This window comes from Ruditapes philippinarum, unplaced genomic scaffold (genome assembly GCF_026571515.1).
Source record: "Ruditapes philippinarum isolate M1 unplaced genomic scaffold, ASM2657151v2 ctg10179_1_1_1_1, whole genome shotgun sequence".
NCBI lineage: Eukaryota > Metazoa > Mollusca > Bivalvia > Venerida > Veneridae > Ruditapes > Ruditapes philippinarum.
In genome coordinates, this window is record NW_026862253.1 from 14,044 (window position 1) to 34,594 (window position 20,551).

General features: G+C 33.4%; 1 protein-coding gene across 1 annotated transcript; it reads right to left on the minus strand.

Moving 5' to 3' along the window:
• Window positions 1–5,240: 5,240 nt before the first annotated feature.
• LOC132718434 (germinal-center associated nuclear protein-like) lies at window positions 5,241–20,139 on the minus strand (the record flags this gene model as incomplete). The annotated part of the gene is made up of 11 exons (XM_060702133.1): window positions 5,241–5,423; window positions 6,447–6,645; window positions 7,519–7,642; window positions 8,964–9,125; window positions 12,430–12,696; window positions 13,348–13,551; window positions 13,901–14,067; window positions 16,166–16,707; window positions 17,658–17,822; window positions 18,545–18,702; window positions 19,958–20,139. Coding segments are annotated over 11 exons (2,243 nt in total), but the record flags the coding sequence as incomplete, so codon positions are not given.
• Between the last annotated feature and the right edge of the window lie 412 nt (window positions 20,140–20,551).

Below are 20,551 nucleotides of genomic sequence, written 5' to 3' on the forward strand. Positions count from 1 at the left end.
ATGTGAATTCTACAATGTAATCTCATACCCTTACAAGTCTTGAATCAATATGCGAAATTTATTTATTTATTTATTATTTGGATTTCAATTACGAATAAATTAGATAGCGAATAATTTTAGCACCAACTAAATGAAGTGACGTCATAATCTATATTGCAAATGACATCATCGATGTTCACGTCATACTATACATGTAATCATATAACAAACAGACTGACGATTTTCTTTGAGAACTTGTAAATGTTTACTTTATTTCGCCGGATTATTATTTAATAAGTGAACAAATTGTTTCGTTTAGAAAATAAGACGCATGTTTGTGTAGCTTGTGTTTGATTGCCGATTTGACTTTTCTTTGATTGAAATTACAGTATCGTGAACTTTTGAATTTGACAATTCAAGACAAAAATTGCAGTAAAGTTTAGTTTGTGTGATTCTAAGCGGATTTTTGGATCGATGTTTAAATTAAAGGTAAGAATGTTATCGTATTAGGCCTACATTCTGTTGTATCTTTTATCCGAGTCGAAAGAAAAATTGGCCGCCAATTACAAATTCTAACTGTCAGGGGCGGAGGAATTTGTTTTCAAGAATTATTTCTTTGAACAAAAATTCCCCTTTTTAACGAAATTCGCTATTTAAAAGTAGATTATTTTGTTATTTTGAGAGTTATTATGTGTTGCATGATAAATAGAAAAACATGCTACTGTCTTTTGATATCAATTTTATCAGGCTCGGCTGATATGTGCAGAAAGGGCTCGGCAAGCCTCGCCCTTTCTAGCCCATATCAGCCTCGCCTGATAAAATTGATATCAAAAGACAGTAGCATGTTATTCTCTATATATAGCGCAAATGACGTCAGGTCAAAGTGTTATTATACTAGTGTAATATCGTTTTTATTACATAGAGGATATTGAATGAGTGTAAGTTTAATACTGAATTTATTGAACTCGTTGAATAAAATAATATTATGCTCGCCAGAGGCTTGCATAATATAATTTTATTCAACGAGTTCAATAAATTTAGTAATGAACTTACACAAATTTAATATTCTATTTATCACATACATAAAATAAAGACCATTTGAAGTGATAAAGAAACATTTTTCATTGACACGCCCATAGTATAACGCTTACATTTAGCACGTCTACGTTATGTTTATATTACCCAAATGACGTCACATCAAAATATATGCACGACCATGCAATACCGTTTTTACGGAGTCGCAAAATCGGCACGGGTTTGTGATAAATGACTTTATTACACTCCTGCGCCGCGGTTTATGTGATAAATACATGATATAACAAGCGTCATTCTTTCTGAAAGTCTTTCTTTATAGTGCTCTAGGTGTCTGAAACGTTAAATGTTTGCAGGCCTCATTTGTGGAAATGAAGCGAGAAATAAAGCGATCACATTCTTATCTCAATTTCTGAAGAAAAAAAAAAGCCCGATAGCCGGCCACTCTTCGTTTTTTCTCGCATTGATTTAGTTAATCTGGTAACAAAGGGGCCAATTGAAATGACATGAGCAAATTCAAGTGTGACTGTCACAAGGATGCTAGGGACCAAATTTGAAGTAAATCTGCCCAACAGTTTCAGAGAAGACACTTGTTGACGCAGGACGACGGAGCATCCTCCTTTGATACTAATAGCTCATCCTGAACTAATAAAGGCTGTATAAGCAAAACTGTTTAATTTTTTTTTCTACACAAGTGACCTTGATCCTAGGGACCCCTATCTTCATAAAAATTTAGAGGACCATGCAAGGTATCCACATACCAAATATGAAAGATATCATTAAATCAAGGTATCCACCTACCAAGTCTGAAAGATATCATTAAATAAATGAAGTAATTAGGAGAAATTAAGATAAATTCAACTTGCCAGAATAGGTTAACCTTAACTTGCCCTATTTTCAAAGTGATAAAAGGGGAAAAAACTGGGAAAATGGATGGCACAGTTATATAACTTGGCAATATCATATACTTTGTATTGATAAGTAAGTGTGGTAATTATGAAGCTATTAGTATAGATAGAACTTAAGATAAATCCAACTTGCCGTTTTTGGTTAACCAATTATTCATTTTCCAAGTGCTGAAAAGGGCAATAACTTGGTAAAAATAGAAGCAATAGTTTTGTAACTTGCCCAGATCATGAACATTGTGTTGATAAGTGTGTGAAGTATGAAGTCATTGGTATAGATAGAAAAATCCAACTTGCTTTAGGTTAACCTTGTACGGACAGACGGTTCAATTACTATATGCCCGGGGGGCATAAAAAATAAGCAATACATAATAATCATGCCATTGTGGATAACTTTATTACAAGAAATTTTTTATTAAAGTTACGATGTTCATTTTTATTGTTATTGCATATACGCTGTGTCTAAATATAACATTATTAAACATTTCATATATTTTCAAAACATAGATATATGTTACAATAGTACAATTAGAATATTACATTAGAAACAAAGACTTTTAATTTTGTTCCCTTTAAATACCATGATTTATCTTATTGGTGAATAAACAGTAACTATTATTTTCCAATTGGTACTTTAACATAATGCAGTGTACACAACTTTTAGATATGTCAATTATTATTCAAACATCATTTTTTGTACTTCTCTATTAACACTGCTATTGTTAATTTTTGCAAATAAAGTTCAGAAAGTTTCTGGATTACTCTGCATCAAGAGTCTTAGTTTCTTCTCGAACAAATCACTTTCCCTTCTGCTGGACCTCAAATTTTCCTTCAAGTTTTTAGCGTCTTCACTCAAAGTAGGTTCTTTTATATACATCATAACTCGGTCGTTGTCGTAGATCTCTGATAATCTTTGTCGTCTCTTCTTTCCTGGTAGGACAGACAACTCTTGTAAACCAATATCGGACTTTCTACGATTAGGAGGTAAGGGTAGTCTCCCTTCTGATTGGGAAGCAAATATAGATGAAATGTCATTTTGTGATTGGTTGAAATAAGAAGTTGCATCAAAACTAAGTCTTTTTTGATTGGCTGAAGGATCAAAACTAAATCGTCTCTCATTTGACGATGAAAAGAAGTTTCCTGAACCAAAAGATTCATTCCGACTTTCAAAAACAGAAAAGGACGCGCTTCCAGTTACGGAAGTACTTCCTGTAAGGGAAGAGTCTAACTCGGGATCTATGTCTTTCAGTGCATTTTCCAAATATTTCTGGAAATGATCCGAGTGTCTTCTCTCAGACTTCAGCGACTTGGTCAATGTGCCTGATGTTTTCTTGGTGCCCATGGTAACTACGGAAACATTGGCGAGATCTTCTGTTATAGATACCTCCACTTTAGTCTCCAATTGTTTCCTTTCTTCTTGAACCTTAAATACTGCATTCTGAATAGTATCTTCAAGACTGGGTGATTCTGAATTGATGAAAAGTGAAATAAGTAAAAAAGTAACTGTCCTAATTATGAATTTAATTAGTTAGTTTATCATAAAGTATATCATACAAACAACATTTTCCTTTGAACAATCTCTAAAATAACAATAAGATATTCATAATTACACAGTAAGAATATGAGAATAAATATCACATTAAAAGAATGTCTTTGTAGGCAAAAAAACACACAACAACATTAATTACTTAAAAAAAATTGAGTATTTCTATATATAAATATATTGACAGTCAAGTCCACACAGAAGGTTACATAAAGTGCACTTGGTGCGCACTACATGTGCACCTTTAGTGCACTTCAAAGTAATAATAAACATACCTAGTACACTGCTGTCAGCTTCTATATGTGTCCATGATGCTGGTGGAATAAATCCTTCCATTTCTTTTTTGATGTAAGCAACTTTCAATTCATTTTTCTCCTGTGTAAATAAAAACAACAACAATAATGGTTATTGAAATTTGGTTTAGTGTAGAACTTAGCTTCTTTATTTTAAGAAAAGAATCATGTAAGCTATTGGTGTGTAAAAAAATATAGTAGTTATTAACATATTAAAAGGGAAGAAAGAGTGTGGGCTATTTTTTTATCTTCTTAGTTTTATGAATTTTGTACAGTATACAAGAGCTGTCGGTAGGACAGCAACGCTCGACTATTCTTAGTGCTTGATAGTAAAAAAAAATGCTTAATACAGTTACCTCCTCCTGTTTACAGGTTTGGGTCATGATGGTGAACAAGTGTGCAAAGTTTCAAAGCCATATGTCAATGGACTTTGAAAATATTTGAACTATTACAAAAACTTTAACGTAAATTCTAAGTCGAAAAAGGGGCATAATTCTGTCAAAATGCTTGATAGAGTTACCTCCTCCTGTGTACAGGTTGGGGTCATGATGGTGAACAAGTGTGCAAAGTTTCAAAGCCTTATGTCAATGGACTTTGAAAATATTTGAACTATTACAAAAACTTTAACATAAGTGGTTACGCCGACGCTCGGGTGACTACAATAGCTCTACTTATTCTTATCGAATAGTCGAGCTAAAAATTATACAATCATGTATGATGATAAGGTGAATATCCCAGTCTATGGACCTGCCTAATGTGATATTAGCCCAGACCAAAGGCCAAGCAGAATATCAGATTAGCAAGGTCCATAGATTTGGACATTTACCATAATCTTCATACAATAACTAATTATTTGACCAAATTATAATTCTTCTCAAAGTTTTCCGATTTCATTTTTCACGCAAACAAGCCGTAAATACACGTAATCTGTCATAAAGCATAGAAGTTGATTTCCTATTTTCTCATTTGATTCCATTCTAAAGCAGGTAAATGTTCATCAGTAAGCTCATTAAAATGTTTCAAGTTTATCCATGTATTTTTGACAGAGAGAAACACTGACCGATTCTGTAAATTACACACGATGTTTGAATAAGTAACATTGTTTTTGGTTGGTCAGATAGTACTACATACGGTAAAATCAGTTTGGTTTCTAATAATAGATGGTTAACTTTGGTGCCATTGTTTATGACTTAGTTTGTTTTGATAAATAGCCCCCAAGTACATATTACTTACTATTGACCATCAATCGCAACACGGAGAAATTGGTAGTCATTTAATAAAAGGATCTTATGATTATATCGTGTTTATATTATTCTATGCAAAATAATTTGTATGTTTATAATGAAGTTAGATAAAACATGCATGATATGTTATACCAAATTTGGGGGAAATTATAATTGAACTTTTCTTCATTTGGAGTTAATAATTATCTTTAAAACGAGGCCATTTAGATTACTAGTTCAAATATCATAGCACGCATGCCAGGTACCTGTGGATTTTGTGAATCTGGATCGATCAGATCTACACTGTCTAGTTTATAATCTATACAAAGGGAGATAACTGTACTCCATGGAACATTGTAGAATGTCGGCTGACAATCAGACTCTCCAAACTGGAAATAACACGCCTCCGCCAAAGTCAACTTCTAATTTATGTATCAAATTCTTCAATCTGTAAAGTAAAACGTTTTTTCTCTAGTATTTCATAAAATCTTCGTGTGTTGTCATAGTTACACAAAGCTGTGTTCTATGCAAAGAATATAAGTCATTAGATATTCCTTTGAATTTCTTTAGTAACATTATGCTGTATAATCTAAACAGATAAACTCTTAACGTTTGTTTGTTTGTTTGTTTCATTTTACGCCTTTAACCACCAGTATTTCAGTCATATAGGCGGGTAGTTTCCTAACCATCATTCCTGAAGAGTTACACCAGTACTAGACTATCTTCCACCGCGTTAAACTACTAAAGCATCTCCCGGGAATCGAACCCACACCAGAGAGTTAACTGGATTAGAAGTCATTGACTCTAACCCCTCGACCACAGAGGCGGTCGATAAACTATAAATTAACTGCTTTACCTGTCCCTAAAAGTATGTCTAACCCTAAACAATGCTGTATCTGTGAGAATTATATTCCTGTATTTAAATAGGAAATGTATTTCATTTTTTTTAAAAAAAAACTTTCAAAGGGGGGGATGGGGGATGGGTTAACAGGTTTAAAATGCACTCAAGATTGCTGGCCCATGGGTTTAAAACCCCCTCTTGCAAGTTCTTGTCTTTGAGAAAAACCTTTTTATTAATGCTCATTACTGGGTTTGGTTCCCGGAATGGTTAAGAAAAATGTATAAGGTTATATGACTAAACTATCAAAATATCACTGATATATGCCTTGTTCCAAGCTCTCATTCATGACTTTATTATCATATTAGCATATCAAAATATCTAAGCTGGAAAAAAAATCCTGTAAGATTTGTAGAGTTTAATTACATTATAACATAAAGAGCAAAAAATATTTTCGTGCGGATAATTATAAAGTGTAAGTACTTGATGATGAAATGTATGATGAAATTTCTGTCCATTAAGAATAAGCGCTTTTTCCACATTAAAATGTAATTTAGTTTAAAAATCATGAAAAAAATAATTCCCAGCAATTTTTCAGTAATTTACTGTAAATTATGTCATAAAAACAATTACCTGGAAAACAATTTAATTCTGGCTCCACTATAATCTCTACCAGCAAATGATGACACAAATTTCCACAGATCTCTCTTTATTTCAAACCATTCATCATTATCTGGGTTTTCAAACTCAAGTTTTGGTAATCTAAGGGAGTCAACTATGTTGAACAAATATTCCAGGTGATCTCCCTTGTTCCAGTGATTTGGAGGCAAATCTGTGAAAAGAAAACAGTACTGAGTCTGATTTATGGGTAGCACATTATTTATTTTATTGAATATATTAAAGCAGTGTTATTATTATTATTGAATAAATTGTGAGATAAATATCTAGCCAGTAATAACCAATTTCTGGTGAAGTGACATTCTACTAACCCCTCAAGATTTCTGAATCAGTAGTGAGAGACAAATGATTATTTGACAAAATCTTTGAGATCAATTATCACAGAGAAATTTCTCCATACCCAATGATTGAACCCACAACCCATAGATGACCAATGTCCTTTGAGTATTGCTATAACCATAGCAACAAGAAATTTGAGGGAAGGATTAAACAAAATGTAAAATCTCTTGCCAATTTTTTATTAACATAAGATTTAAACAGACAGCTAGACAGATGGAAGAATAGTCAGCAGTTAATTCTACAGTTCCCTATTCTCTAAACATCAATAAAAGACTATCATATAGTACACATATACAAAATGTTTTGCCACAAATCATTTGCCACATTTAGTGCCAAACAATTTGATTTTGAGTAGAAAGTTTCCATTCACTGTGTTCTTATCATTAATTTATTTTTTAATAGCGGCTCGGGTTATATTTCCAAAAAAACATTCATATAGGGTCATATAACCTGTAAAAATCTGTATAACTACAGTGATTTTTCTACTTATATAACAGACTCCGATAAAAGGCCTCTTCCCAATTGAAATTTTCTTCAAAATCATGCAGTTTTCCAAAAAATCTGAATTAAATTTGCTTTTTTACTTCCCAAATTAGTAATTTTAGCAATAATTTTTCCCAAAATCAAGAGGCTCAGGCCTCTGCTTTATTAAGTAAGAAAACATAACTGAACTAATAATATAATATACCTGTAGTAAGATTACTGGTAAACTCAGCGACTGGCCAGGACACCTTGTATAATGTGTCAGATGTTAGAACTTCGACGAGATGGGAGATAACTGTGTTATATAACAACAGTAAACTGTTCGCATCCTGTAATAATATCAACATTAAAAATTTTATTAGAAATTCAGCAATTGGTAAAACAAACATAACTATTCATAAAGGCGACCACACAATAATAAATATAGCAAAAAAAATGCTGCATATAATAATATACATAGCAAAACATATATTGTGTTTATAGTTTAAACAATATTTTTTTCCAAAATTTTCAAACAAAGATATATATTACAATTGGAAGACACTGTCTAACAAAATCCATATATGCCTGATATACTGTGTTTGAATTCTATCACATGCATCCCTTAAAAATTTGCCATTACTCTATAAAACTTATTTAGATTTAGAAAACAGTATGGCATTTTGTATTTGATTCTTAAATCTCTATATAGTGGACAACATAAAACTATACAACATAAACGTCGGCGCAGGAGTGTAATAAAGCCATTTAATAAAAACGATATTACACTAGACGATATTACACTAGTGTAATAACACTTTGACGCACGACATTTGCGCTATAAACATAGCATTAAAGCATGCTAATGTAAGCGTTACACTATAGGCGCGTCAAAGAAAAATGACTCTTTGTTAACAGTTTACCGTTCTTATTTTATTTATTTGATAAATAGAATATTATATTTGTGTAGATTCAATACTAAATTTATTGAACTCCTAAAACAATTTTATGCTCCCTAGAGGCTCGCATATGATTTTATTCAACTTGTTCAATAAATTTAGTATGAAACCTATACTCATTCAATATCCTCTATTTAACAATTAATTTTAAATGTAACTCAATGGCAGCATTAAAAGGGTCTCCAACTGTTGTTTTTTTTTGGCATGAAGGGACTGGAAATATTTTTTCAAGACTTGTGTACCATTTGATGTATCTTGTGTACAAAATTTCATATGCCTCATTCCATTTTCCCATTATCATTATTTCTATTGTACAAAATGGTCAAAAAATGAAAAGCGTTGCAGCGCTTTTCACTCAAATTGGGCAGCGCTTAAATTCATGCAAAAAATCAATTTTTATTTTAATTCTGAAAATATTCCTGTATTATCTTTTGCAGATTTTACCTTTTTTAGTGCATTACTTGATCTATAAAAGAATTTCAAATTTTATCTTTTAAGGCACTTTAACCTCTGTGGAGCTTCTTTAAGTTAATCTTATGTTTTGTTACCTTAAACCTATGATGTAAACACATTATGCTGTTATAGTCGCTATAATGACCATTATATCAATATTTCATACAATAAAAAAAAATTAATTGTCTCAAATGAAAATTGACAGAATTAAAGATTCCATTGAACCACCTTGTATAATCTACATAATAAATTAACTCACCTTATCAAGTCTGTTTAAATCTTTCCTCTTCTTCAAGTTATGTTGTACTGGTGTATAGTAATGTTTATGTAGGGTCAAGTCAACAACGTCCTTGAAATATTGTACGGTAAGGCTGGGGGCCGGCCTAGTTTTCCTTGCCAACCACTGTATACCTTCACATAACTATATACAAAACATATAAAAAAAATTCTAAATTCCAATTCAATATAAGTATCATCATTTTATGAAAGTAAATTAAGCATTTTCTTGCCATACTTTACTCTTTTGAAATAAATCAGAAAATGAAGAAAGCCTTAAATGAATCAAAATAAAACTGAAAAGACTGATTCTCTATAGCTAAATCTTGTGTGACATTATCAGTTTTCAATCGTTTAAGAACAGATTTGCTGAAACTTATTGTATAATCTCAAGTGTTTCAAGTGAAACAAGAGCCATGTCAACATGGCCATCCCCCGCCGAATGTGTTTGCTCATTGGAAGAATGTATATGTAGTAGAGCGGAATAATTCTATTTTAAGAGGTCTTTTGGTAATGAAAACTGATGGCTATAGTGATTACAGATTTGAAACCTATGTGAATACTGATGGCTGAAAATAACAAAGGGCAATTACTGAAAAATAATGCAGGGTAGGTTATCATTATTGTGTGCTGCATCCCTCCTCAGTAAAATCTATCCACCTATGAAGTTTCAAGTCGATACCTCAAATACTTTTTGAGAAAAAATTAAAGTATGAAAAAGAACAAAGGGCAATAACTCAAAAATTATAAAAGGTAGAGTTATCATTCTTGTGCAGTGCACACCTCCTGAGTCAGAGATCTATGCACCTATGAAGTTTCATTTTGATATCTCAAAGGCTTTTTGAGTTATGTTCTGGACAAAAATTAATTTTGAAAAATAACAAAGGGCAATAACTCAAAAATAATGCAGGGTAGAGTTATCATTCTTAAGCACTGCACTTCTCCTCAATGAGATCCATCCACCAGAGATCTGCCAAGAATTTGAAAGTACTGGGCCCTGGGCCCACTTGGTCTTAAAATGATGGGCCATTTTTACCAAAGTATGGGCCTTGGGAAAATAAGTAAACATTGACCAAAATAACTGTTAAAAAGTTTGTAGATAATTGAATTTCCCTAGTAATAAAACTTAAATCATATTTTATGACAAGTGGTTCACTTATAATTCAGTACTTAACCAATAATTAAAAATTATGCCTACATGGCAACTTTCTAACTAATATTAATTGCAGGCAAAATATTTTTTAAATGGCTGCTCAAAAATTTGATATGCAAATTTATTCACATAATTGCTGGTTCTTACTTGTAATGTCTTATATTGTGCATTATCCATTTAATTGTTCCTACTTTGCACCAAATGTCCCTTACCACTGTATATTGACGAATTTTATTGCCCCTTGTATGCCTCTGTGTAGACAGCATACATCAAAGACATTTGCCGACAGACCTTTTGATCATGAAAAAAATCATGCACAATGTTTCTCAATCTCTGATTGGTTAATCAACCTGTCAAATATTTTGATGACGAAATATACATCTTTTTTTACACTTCATCAGCCAAAACTTGCGTGAACTTGAGTGACCTTAGGGTTGATCAAGTTGAACACCTGTCAGATTATACTGTAACTTGCAGCATTTCTTAAAATAGCAACACTTTTTTTTCAGTTACCGATAATTATCTTAAATATTAAGTAGTTGTATAATTTGTTTGTTTGTTTTATTGGATTAAATTTATGGTAGTAGAAATGAGTATCTGTGTGGGAAAGGGATTATGAGAAGAAATGCGGTAAGTAGATAACACGGACAAAAGCTATAGGGGAATGGATAAACTCAAGAATATGCGTAATTACAGGAGCACGGGTAACATGTTGCTGTTGGTACCAGTTTTGACTGGGTGACTAAATAACCCAGCAGACAGTTTTTGTTTTCTTATAAGTCTGGCACAGATTTTAGATGCGCCCATGGCCCTTTGCTGCCGATTTGCCTGCGGCATTCTCATTTTTTTAGCGCCAATGGCGCAAAATCGCGTCCTCGGCAGATCTCTGATCCACCTTTGAAGTTTAAAGTTGATACCTCAAATACTTTTTGAGATAAGCTCTGGACAAAATAGCATGAAAAAAAAAAAAAGTGCAATAACTCAAAAATTGTATAGGGAAGAGTTATCATTCTTGCGCACAACATTCCTCCTCAATAAGATCTATCCACCTATGACATTTCATGTTGATATCTCAAACACTTTTTGAGTTATGCTCCACTCGGGTGAAAAATTAGGTATGAAAAATAACAAAGGGCAATAACTCAAAAATTATGAAAGGTAGAGTTATCATTCTTGTGCACTGCACACCTCCTGAGTGAGATCTATGCACCTATGAAGTTTCATGTTAATATCTCATAGGCTTTTGGAGTTATGCTCTGGACAAAAATCAATTTTGAAAATAACAAAGGGCAATAACTCAAAAATCATGCAAGGTAGAGTTATCATTCTTCTGCACTGCACTCCTCCTCAATGAGGTCTATCCACCTATGAAGTTTCAAGTTGATAACTCAAATACTTTTAGAGATATGCTCCGGACAAAAATGTCGGACGGAAGGACGGACGGAAGGACGGACGGAGACTATTTCTATATCCTCCGCCGAAATTTTTCGGCGGGGGATAATAAAATATGCTCAAAGAGAAAAAATGAGGCACAACTCAAATAAGGCATCAAAATCATAAAACCTGTATTTCAAAATTAGTCCTCTGATAAGAAAGTCAAATTTGAAACTGATCTGATATAAATAAATTGTTTCATTTTGGAACTTGTTCCAGAACTGTTTGGCTATTTTTGGACTCCAGTATAGATATTAATTTTGAGTGCATTGGTGTAAAATGCATTTGAGTTCAAATGCGCAAGAATATCATCATAAAGGCCAATAGACCAGAGTGATTAATTACAAAGCATTTAAACGATACACTGTGCATAATAATACTACAATGCAAGAAAAATGAATATCTATTTCCATTCTAACATGCTTATAAAAAGAGAATTGATAAAAATATGCTGAACTACAATAAGCATAGAAGTAATTTTCCTGACATCATTTGGTTTATTGACGTCATATCATGTGTTTGTTTGTTTGTTTCATTTTACGCCTTTTTTCAACAGTATTTCAGTCATATAGGCAGGTAGTTTCCTAACCATCGTTCCTCGAGAGTTATACCAGTACTAGACTACCTTCCTCCGCGCTAAACTACCAAAGCATCTCCTGGGGATCAAACCCTCGCCAGAGAGGTAACTGGGTTAGAAGTCATCGACTCTAACCCCTCGACCACGGAGGCGGAATCATACAACATGTAAGCATGCCCTTTTAATGCCATGCAGGCATGCATGTATCATGTTATAATGCACTTGACAGTCCTATCTGTTTGAATGAGGGAACAATGTGAAGCATGTTAGAATTATATTTTTTACCTCTTCACTTATTTTAGGATCAGTGAGATCTATGGCATCTGGTCTATTCTCGTTGAGCTGATATGTTACCAGTTCTACATCACTCAATAATTCCTCATCCAGAAACTCCTCTAATGATAAATATTCAACTATCTGTATAAGAGACACGATCTGATTGGCTGACACTGGAAGCACAACAACCAATGGGAATGCCTGATATCTAGGTTTCACATCAAGGATTGCCTTTAATCTGAAGTGTTGCGCTGTCCAATATGTATCGTACCTTACCTAGAACATAAATATATGATATTAGGTTTATTATTTCATTTAGCAAATGTTTAAATAAATTCTTAAGTTATACCAGACAGATGTATATATCTATTATTATACCTTCACTTCTTGTGATAATTTATCTTTCACACCATATCTTAACCAAATATACACTAAATTAACAAAGGGGAATAACTGGTGAGATAGAAGGTTTCTAACAAAACAAGAAACACGTGTTACATCATTGTCAGGATGAGTATGTTAATATTCATGAATTACGAAATGCTGAATTCTGCTAAAGCTTGTGCTAGGGGGAGTGGACAATAACTTGAACATTACAGTACTATTCACGAACAGGCTCAATCAAATTGAGCCTTCAGCATTTTCAATATAGTTGTTTTTGACATTCTTAAGGAAGTCTATTTCTAATTTAGAAATTTTTAACAGAAGGGAGCTTTCTAAACTACTATTACTCAAAACGTCAGTTAGCTAATATATATGATACTGTCAGGAACAACCTATCAATCTAACAAATCTTATAAAATATGTCAAATCTTCTTCTGGCTGTAAAATCTAATTTGATAATCACACAAAAGTATCACAAAACATGATGGAGTATTGCTTCCCTGGAAAAGTATCTCTATAACCTAACAGCATCACTATACTTACAGAATCTGACTTGTTGAAAGGGGCACCAGCAGGTAGTAGAAACAATAGTGCACTGGTTCCCAGGAAGAGTGTATTCTCCTCTATTATAGCTATATCATCATCTTCTAACTGACCTTCTACTGTCCTCACACATACATTCACACTCATTGGTTTATAGCTGGAGCTCTGTGACATATGACACTTGTATAAACTCAAAACTTCTCCCTGAAAATAAACATTGCTTGTTTCAGATACATTTGCCTAAACTACAAAACAAATTCAAAGCTGAAAATTATAATAAAGGTTCCATATTGACTTTTTCCATTGCTATAGCAACCAGAATTTTGACCTGAGAAAACAATGATAATGTGACATGCCTGATCCTACACAAACAGTAAGTCTCACTAAATTAACCTTGTGTAGGCAATTATTTACTTATTGCAGGGTTCAGGATTCTACACAGTGGATGAAGGGCAAGAAGATGGTAATATGCAGGCCTAGATATGTATTTTATCAATCAATCCACCTGTTTCCCTTGATATCTAACCAGAGTGAAGCCCTAGACAATACTAACCTTAACATCACGTTGAGAAGTTGGTACAGGACCTTTAGAGAGCCTCACTTTCAGCCATTTACACAGATTATATGTGGCTGCCTCTGATTGGCTGCTGGCTCTACTGTCATCAACATCGGGTAAACACAACAACAACTTCCAAAATAATTTGCTTGTTTTCAACGTGTCTGTAAAATAAAAACTTCAGTTTATATTCTTTGTAAAAGTTTACATATCAAACAAGAGCTGTAGGTAGCACAGCAACGCTCGACTATTCTTAGTGATAGTAAAAAAGCCTTGATAATGTAAAATTTTCTAAGTAAAGTAAAGGGCAAATTTTTTCTTTAACTCCATACTACAGTTATAGGCCTTGGAGAGAGTCCTATTATGCTCACAAAGAAGAGTTGTTTTAAAGCCATCATCTTTGAAAATATTTGAGGTATTGCAAAAATTTTCACGTAAATTTTAAGTAGAAAAAGGGGCATAATTCTGTCAAAATGCTTGATACAGTTACCTCCTCCTGTCTACAGGTTGGGGTCATGATGGTGAACAAGTGTGCAAAGTTAAAGCCATATGTCAATGGACTTTGAAAATATTTGAGGTATTACAAAAACTTTAACGTAAATTCTAAGTCAAAAAAGGGGCATAATTCTGTCAAAATTCTAAATCGAATAGTTGATCTAAAAAAGTTTAAATAGTACGTATATATGATTAATATTTTGACTTAGATAGGGAATGATAAAATTTAGAAAAAAATATTGTATGCAACAGTTTTCATTAGTCATTTTTAGTGAGCAGTGTCTTTTGACCACTGAAAATGTATTACAAGAATGCAAGTAATAATAATATCATCATTAACTTTGTACATAAAAATTAATTCAAGTATGAACTGACTTCAAGTCACCATTAGGCCATCCTTAAAAAAATATTTGTTTGCAGTAACCTGACCCAGAATTTTCAAGGTGGGTAGGTAGGTCGATTTTTATTTTTTTATTGAACTGTACTCCCAAATAAACATGGAATTTCAAAATGCTGGACAATATACTGGTTTCCTAGCGGTTTCTGTCCCCTAACAGTTTTCCGGCCGTTTATCATCTTCGCCCAGTACAGTCTATTTTTACCAGTAAGGCATCCACATTACTTCGTCAATCAGAGAGACTTTTGTTTTCAATGCTAAACAGCATTTAAAATAGTACAACAATTTATATGTTTTGAAGTTTTGTCTGTTATTTAAAGTTACATACTGTAGAGAACTTGCGACTTTCAAAAATAAGTAACACCTGGGGAATTCTGGTTTGCATATCCATGCTCAATAACTAAGACCCCATTTTAGGTAAATCAATACTTCGGAAAATATTGTTGGAGACGACACGGAAAAGGTTGGGAAGTTCTGTTTGTCTTGTAAAACCATCTTAACATTGCTTTATGGTACTGAAATATATTCAAAATAAAAAAGGTACGGAAAACTGCTATGAATTAAAAAGTAAAATGAAAGTGCAACATTAAGCACATGGCAAAGCTGGACAGGTACCTAACTTTGTCCTGTCAAAGTTTTGTACCCCTCCGTAGACTGATTTTTATTTCATTTGTTAAAAAGTGCGATTTGTGGCCGGAAACTGCTAGGAAACCAGTATGCTTTGATAATCTGGTAACAATTAATAAATTGATAACTGAATTCTAATTTAATAAGACCTACATTTTATTTCTTCTATTAACCTTTAAAAGAACGAAAACAAAGCACAAGGCATAATTTTCTGATTCAAAAAAAAATTTTTTTTATCCAGACCATGAAAAAATATTTTGAGTAGGGGCAAATTTTGTGAGTCGGTCGCGTTACTGCAAACAAACATTTTTTAAGGATGGCCTTATGGTGTAATTTTTCACAATTTTTGTGAAGTAATGATATTTGAATCAAGAAATATGTCATTAAGAATAATATGCAATACTAAAATTTATGCACACACACAGTCAACTATCTACGATGCATTGTACACAGTGTTTACAGCCAATCAAAATTTGAGACATTTATTTGTTTGTTTGTTTCATTTTACGCCCTTTCCCAACAGTATTTCAGTCATATAGGCAGGTAGTTTCCTAACCATCGTTCCTGGAGAGTTACACTACTACTAGACTTCCTTCCTCCATGCTAAAAAACCAAAGCATCTCCCGGGGTTCGAACCCACGCCAGAGAGGTAACTGGATTAGAAGTCATCGACTCTAACCCCTTGACCATGGAGGCGGTATTTGAGACATTTAAAACAGAATATTTATCATGATAATACTAACTTGACTGTTGACCAGGTTTGTACTTTCTTCTCAATTCTTGGCCAATAATACGACTGAGATCAAGCGGCGACCATGCAGTCTGATGAAGAAGATTTCTGTATAAACGATGCACGAGAGCCCGTGTCTCTGTTTCCTTCCTCCGTTTCTCTATCTCTAACGGTGTCTCTATTGTTAGCTTAGCTCTCTTATTCACATAGAATTTCTTATCAATAATTCTCTCATCATCAACACAGAGCAGTTGTTTCAGCTGTTCCTGATTACTTTGCATGTTTGGTGCGCACGGGAATTCCTCCATCGCACGCTTTAACTTAGTCACTGCCTTATATTCTTTCTTCCATTTATGCCAAAATCTGCCAGCCCTGCTCAGTTTGACTAACTTCTCAAAGTCATCAAGCTGTTTAAGTCTTTGTATAACATCTATATCATACACTTCCTCTGATACATCAATAACCATTTCCTTCATTACTTCATCAACAAGATCTTTATTGACATCTACAGTAACTCTCTCTATACACTGTCTCTTTAACTCGGCTTTCACCTCTCTGAAATAAAAATATAGCTGTGCAAATAAAAATCAACAATATGTGTGCAAGTTTAAAATATCAGAAAACCTGAAAAACCTTGAATTAATAACTACTTCATTTGATTTAATACAGAAAAAGAGAGCTTTTAAGAGTAGACAAGAAAAACAACACTGATTTTCAGGCAAATTCCTGAAAAAATTTCACCCATGCAACTAAAAATATGTCCATGGGAAATGGGTGCCCCCACATTCCACTGGTTTGTCATTCCACAGACAGATAGTTTGACAGCTAGGCAGCATGATGACAAAGGGTTGGACAGACTAGGTTTGTTACACCATTGTAGTGACTAGATCTAGCTCTTAATTAGTATTTATATAACAATCCACTGGCTTTATATATGTCATAAAGTAATAAAAACAACCAACTGCAAGTTTCTGAAACTTCAGTGCTGTTAAGCAAAACAATATAAGAATGCTGCACCATGTTGCCATACCTTCAGTATTGTAAGGGCAAAAATCACAATTCATCGAAACATCGATGATATCGGGCCATCTTTACTACTAAATTCCTGACAATTGTTGGGAATATTATGTACAATTTGTGACTGTAAAAACTTACAAGCTTTCACAGAGAAATCTTTTCTCTTTAATGTAAGTTTTTTCTTATTTCTGAGGAAATCATTTATAAACTACCACTTATGTGACAAAAAAACAAGGGCTATGCAGTTCTCCCAACTTAACCAATGGGATTATTTAAGAGAAAGCCTATTCAAGAGTTACAGCACTTAGACATTGACCAACAATAATGATACTGAAGGCATGTGAAATTTTTAAATATTAATGCCCTTAAAGGTTTATAAGGTGTTAAACTGCTCAGCCAATCTAAACGATAAATTACCCATACTAGAACAGCTCTGTTTTCTTTCAATAGTCAAGCTAAAAATTACATCAAACATTAATATACTTTACCTCATTTCAATGGTAGCCAGGTTTAATGCCTCTTGATGTACGAGATCACTAACCATGTCATCAGTGATCTGTTCCGCCACTCTATCTTGTCTTAACTCCTTCTCTAACTGTAACGCTTTACGTTTAGCTTCCTGAGCCTCGTCAAATGTTTCCTCACATATTGTCCTAAAAATACATGTAAATGAAAAATGAAACTATTGTAAATAATGTATAGTTTGTTCTCATCCCCAACATTTTGCCAGTATCATAACCAATAACTTATTGAATCTGTATAATAGCTTTGCCCGACTTAAATTTGGAACAGTCCATTCAAAGGTTAAGGGATTTCAATATAAAAAAAATAATTGAGCTATAGAGCCTGGTTAGACTGCACAAAAATGTAGACTATTCAGGCTCTATGGTAGGGGCTTAAGTTAGTGACTTTTGGTTCAACCAGGTTAAAGTTGATTAGTCTATAATTGGGCATTCAAATATCGATAAAAACAATAGAAATCAATCATTTGGATATTCTTATAAAATATTTCTTGCGGAAAAAAAATTTGAAGAAAGTTGTAAGTGATTTAGTATAAACATTTACATGTGAATGAAATTATTTACACTGTAATTGTAGAACATTTTATTATCAGCTAAATACAGATAAGTTATATTGGATCATGTATCTCACACTTACCAACAACATCTATATATAATTTTTTTAATAGTTTTTATTGTAAGGTCTGATACTAAATATTATCAACAAAGTTATTTATTGTACAGTGTATTACAAACCTTCCATTATAGACCAATTTTATTTAAAACCAAAGATAAAATAATACAAATTTTCCAGGTTTACTGTTACCAAGGTAAATGTTAATTTTACTTGACAACAACAAAGTTCTATAATCTACCTCATATCTTCCTTTAGTGTAGTTCCAACTATTGATTCTAGACAATCTACGGAGAACTGTAGTTTGGTGTCTACCTCTAGTTTCACTTCCCGTCCGATACCAGTACATAGTTCATCTATCACCTCCCAGAATAACACTTTAGCTGAGTCCTTGATTAACTAATTATACAATAAACATTATATAAAACATTGAAGCTTCTACATCATATACACAGATTTGACCTTTTGTTTTTGCATTAGTGTCCGGCTTTATTTGTCATCCAATGAAAACGCTGTATTTCTTCAAAATTATGTGTGTTAATTTTCATAGCAGAACACAAGTCGATACTATATCGAATTCTGTTCATAGTCGCCTTCTATTTTTCATAGTACTTCATAGAACCCCGTAGAGACGTAACTAAGTGAATTGTAAGGAAGCCAAATAAAGCTTGACACTAAGTATGTAAGTATTCATCCTTAGCTGTTCTTCAGAAATTAGAAACATTCTCCTGTCACTATCGCTCCCGTCGAAGTTTTTAATTTCTATAGAAGAGCACTGATGAACACTAACATAAACATATAAAATTATCAAAAGATAAAATTACACCACAGAAGTAAAATTTTATGAAAGACAGACAGACAGAGTATTTAAACCCCTGTCAGACTAGGGCAGCGTTCTTACTGCGTCCAAAGAAAATTCACGATGTCGACGTGAGCACAGTAAGATCCCAAACATCGCCGCAGCATCGAAAGTAGCATCACATAGAACGCCGACCTACGGTGCATTTTGAGCATGCTCAAAACAAAAGCTGTCACTCGGCGTTCTGATAAGAGCGCAGTGGGATTGCAGTAAGGACACAATAGCAACTCAATAGCATCTCCTACAACGCAACAGGAGTGCTGAATAATTGCGGTGGTTATCAACGGCTCTTGTATGGAGATTGTGCGGCGTCTCTACTGCGCTTATACTGCGTGTGCACCGCACTTTTACAGAGCTTTACGCTTTCAGCATGCGATAGCGACATGAAATCGCAAAGAATGCAGTCTGAACGTAGACAATCACCAACTAAAAGGCTGTGGAAGCTCCATAACATCGCCATGATCGCCGTGAGGAGTCCATGAAGTTTCAACGTTATAACAAATATCACATTTTTTATTGCAATCTTGCAGCGCTTTGATATATCTAACAAAGCCGTGCAAACACAGTGAAAGAGTAGTCTGTGTGACAGGGCCTATACAGATCAACAATTTTTTTTTAATTATAAAGGAGGTTAGTCATACATGTATGTTTAATGCCAATTCACAAATTGTTGTACAACATTCCGGTGATCATTTCACCTAAACTTAACAAAAGTTAATATTTCTGGTTTATTTTTAACCTCAAGTTTATTAATCAACCTAATGTTGAACAAATTAACCAAAATATTTGGATTACCTCAACGGATACTTTCTTCAACAAAGGTTTATCAGGTTCTACAGGTGGACCACTATCTGGCACTTGTTGTTGCTGAACTGGTTCAACTTTTACCTCCGCATGCTGTTTGGTGCTAGCAGATTCCGAACTGCTGGATGGTTTAGGTTCCCTACTTGTCTGGCTACCACCCACAGGTTCAAAACCTGCGATCAAATCAAACAATACAAGAATATGTAACAATAAATTGTTAAAGTTATTAACATCAGTATAACAGTTTGTCATATACTTACAGTAAAATTCCACACAGTTGTTTTTTCTTAATATTTTGCCAATGGCTACTTTTTTCAAACTAATAAATGTTAACATCTTTACACAAAACATCTGAATCCGCTGTGGCAGAGGAAGGACACTAAAAAATATTGCTAAAGGAACTCCACTGAGGACCAAAAGCCTAAAAACATGAAATTTGAATTCTTTACATAGATCAGCTGGGGTACTGAAATCAATAAGAAATGCAAAAGATAATTAAGAAATATACTTAGAAATAAATTGAAAATCATTTTTTTGTGCTGTTCTTAGTCAACGGTTTTTCAACTTTAGGGCATTTTTTTAGAG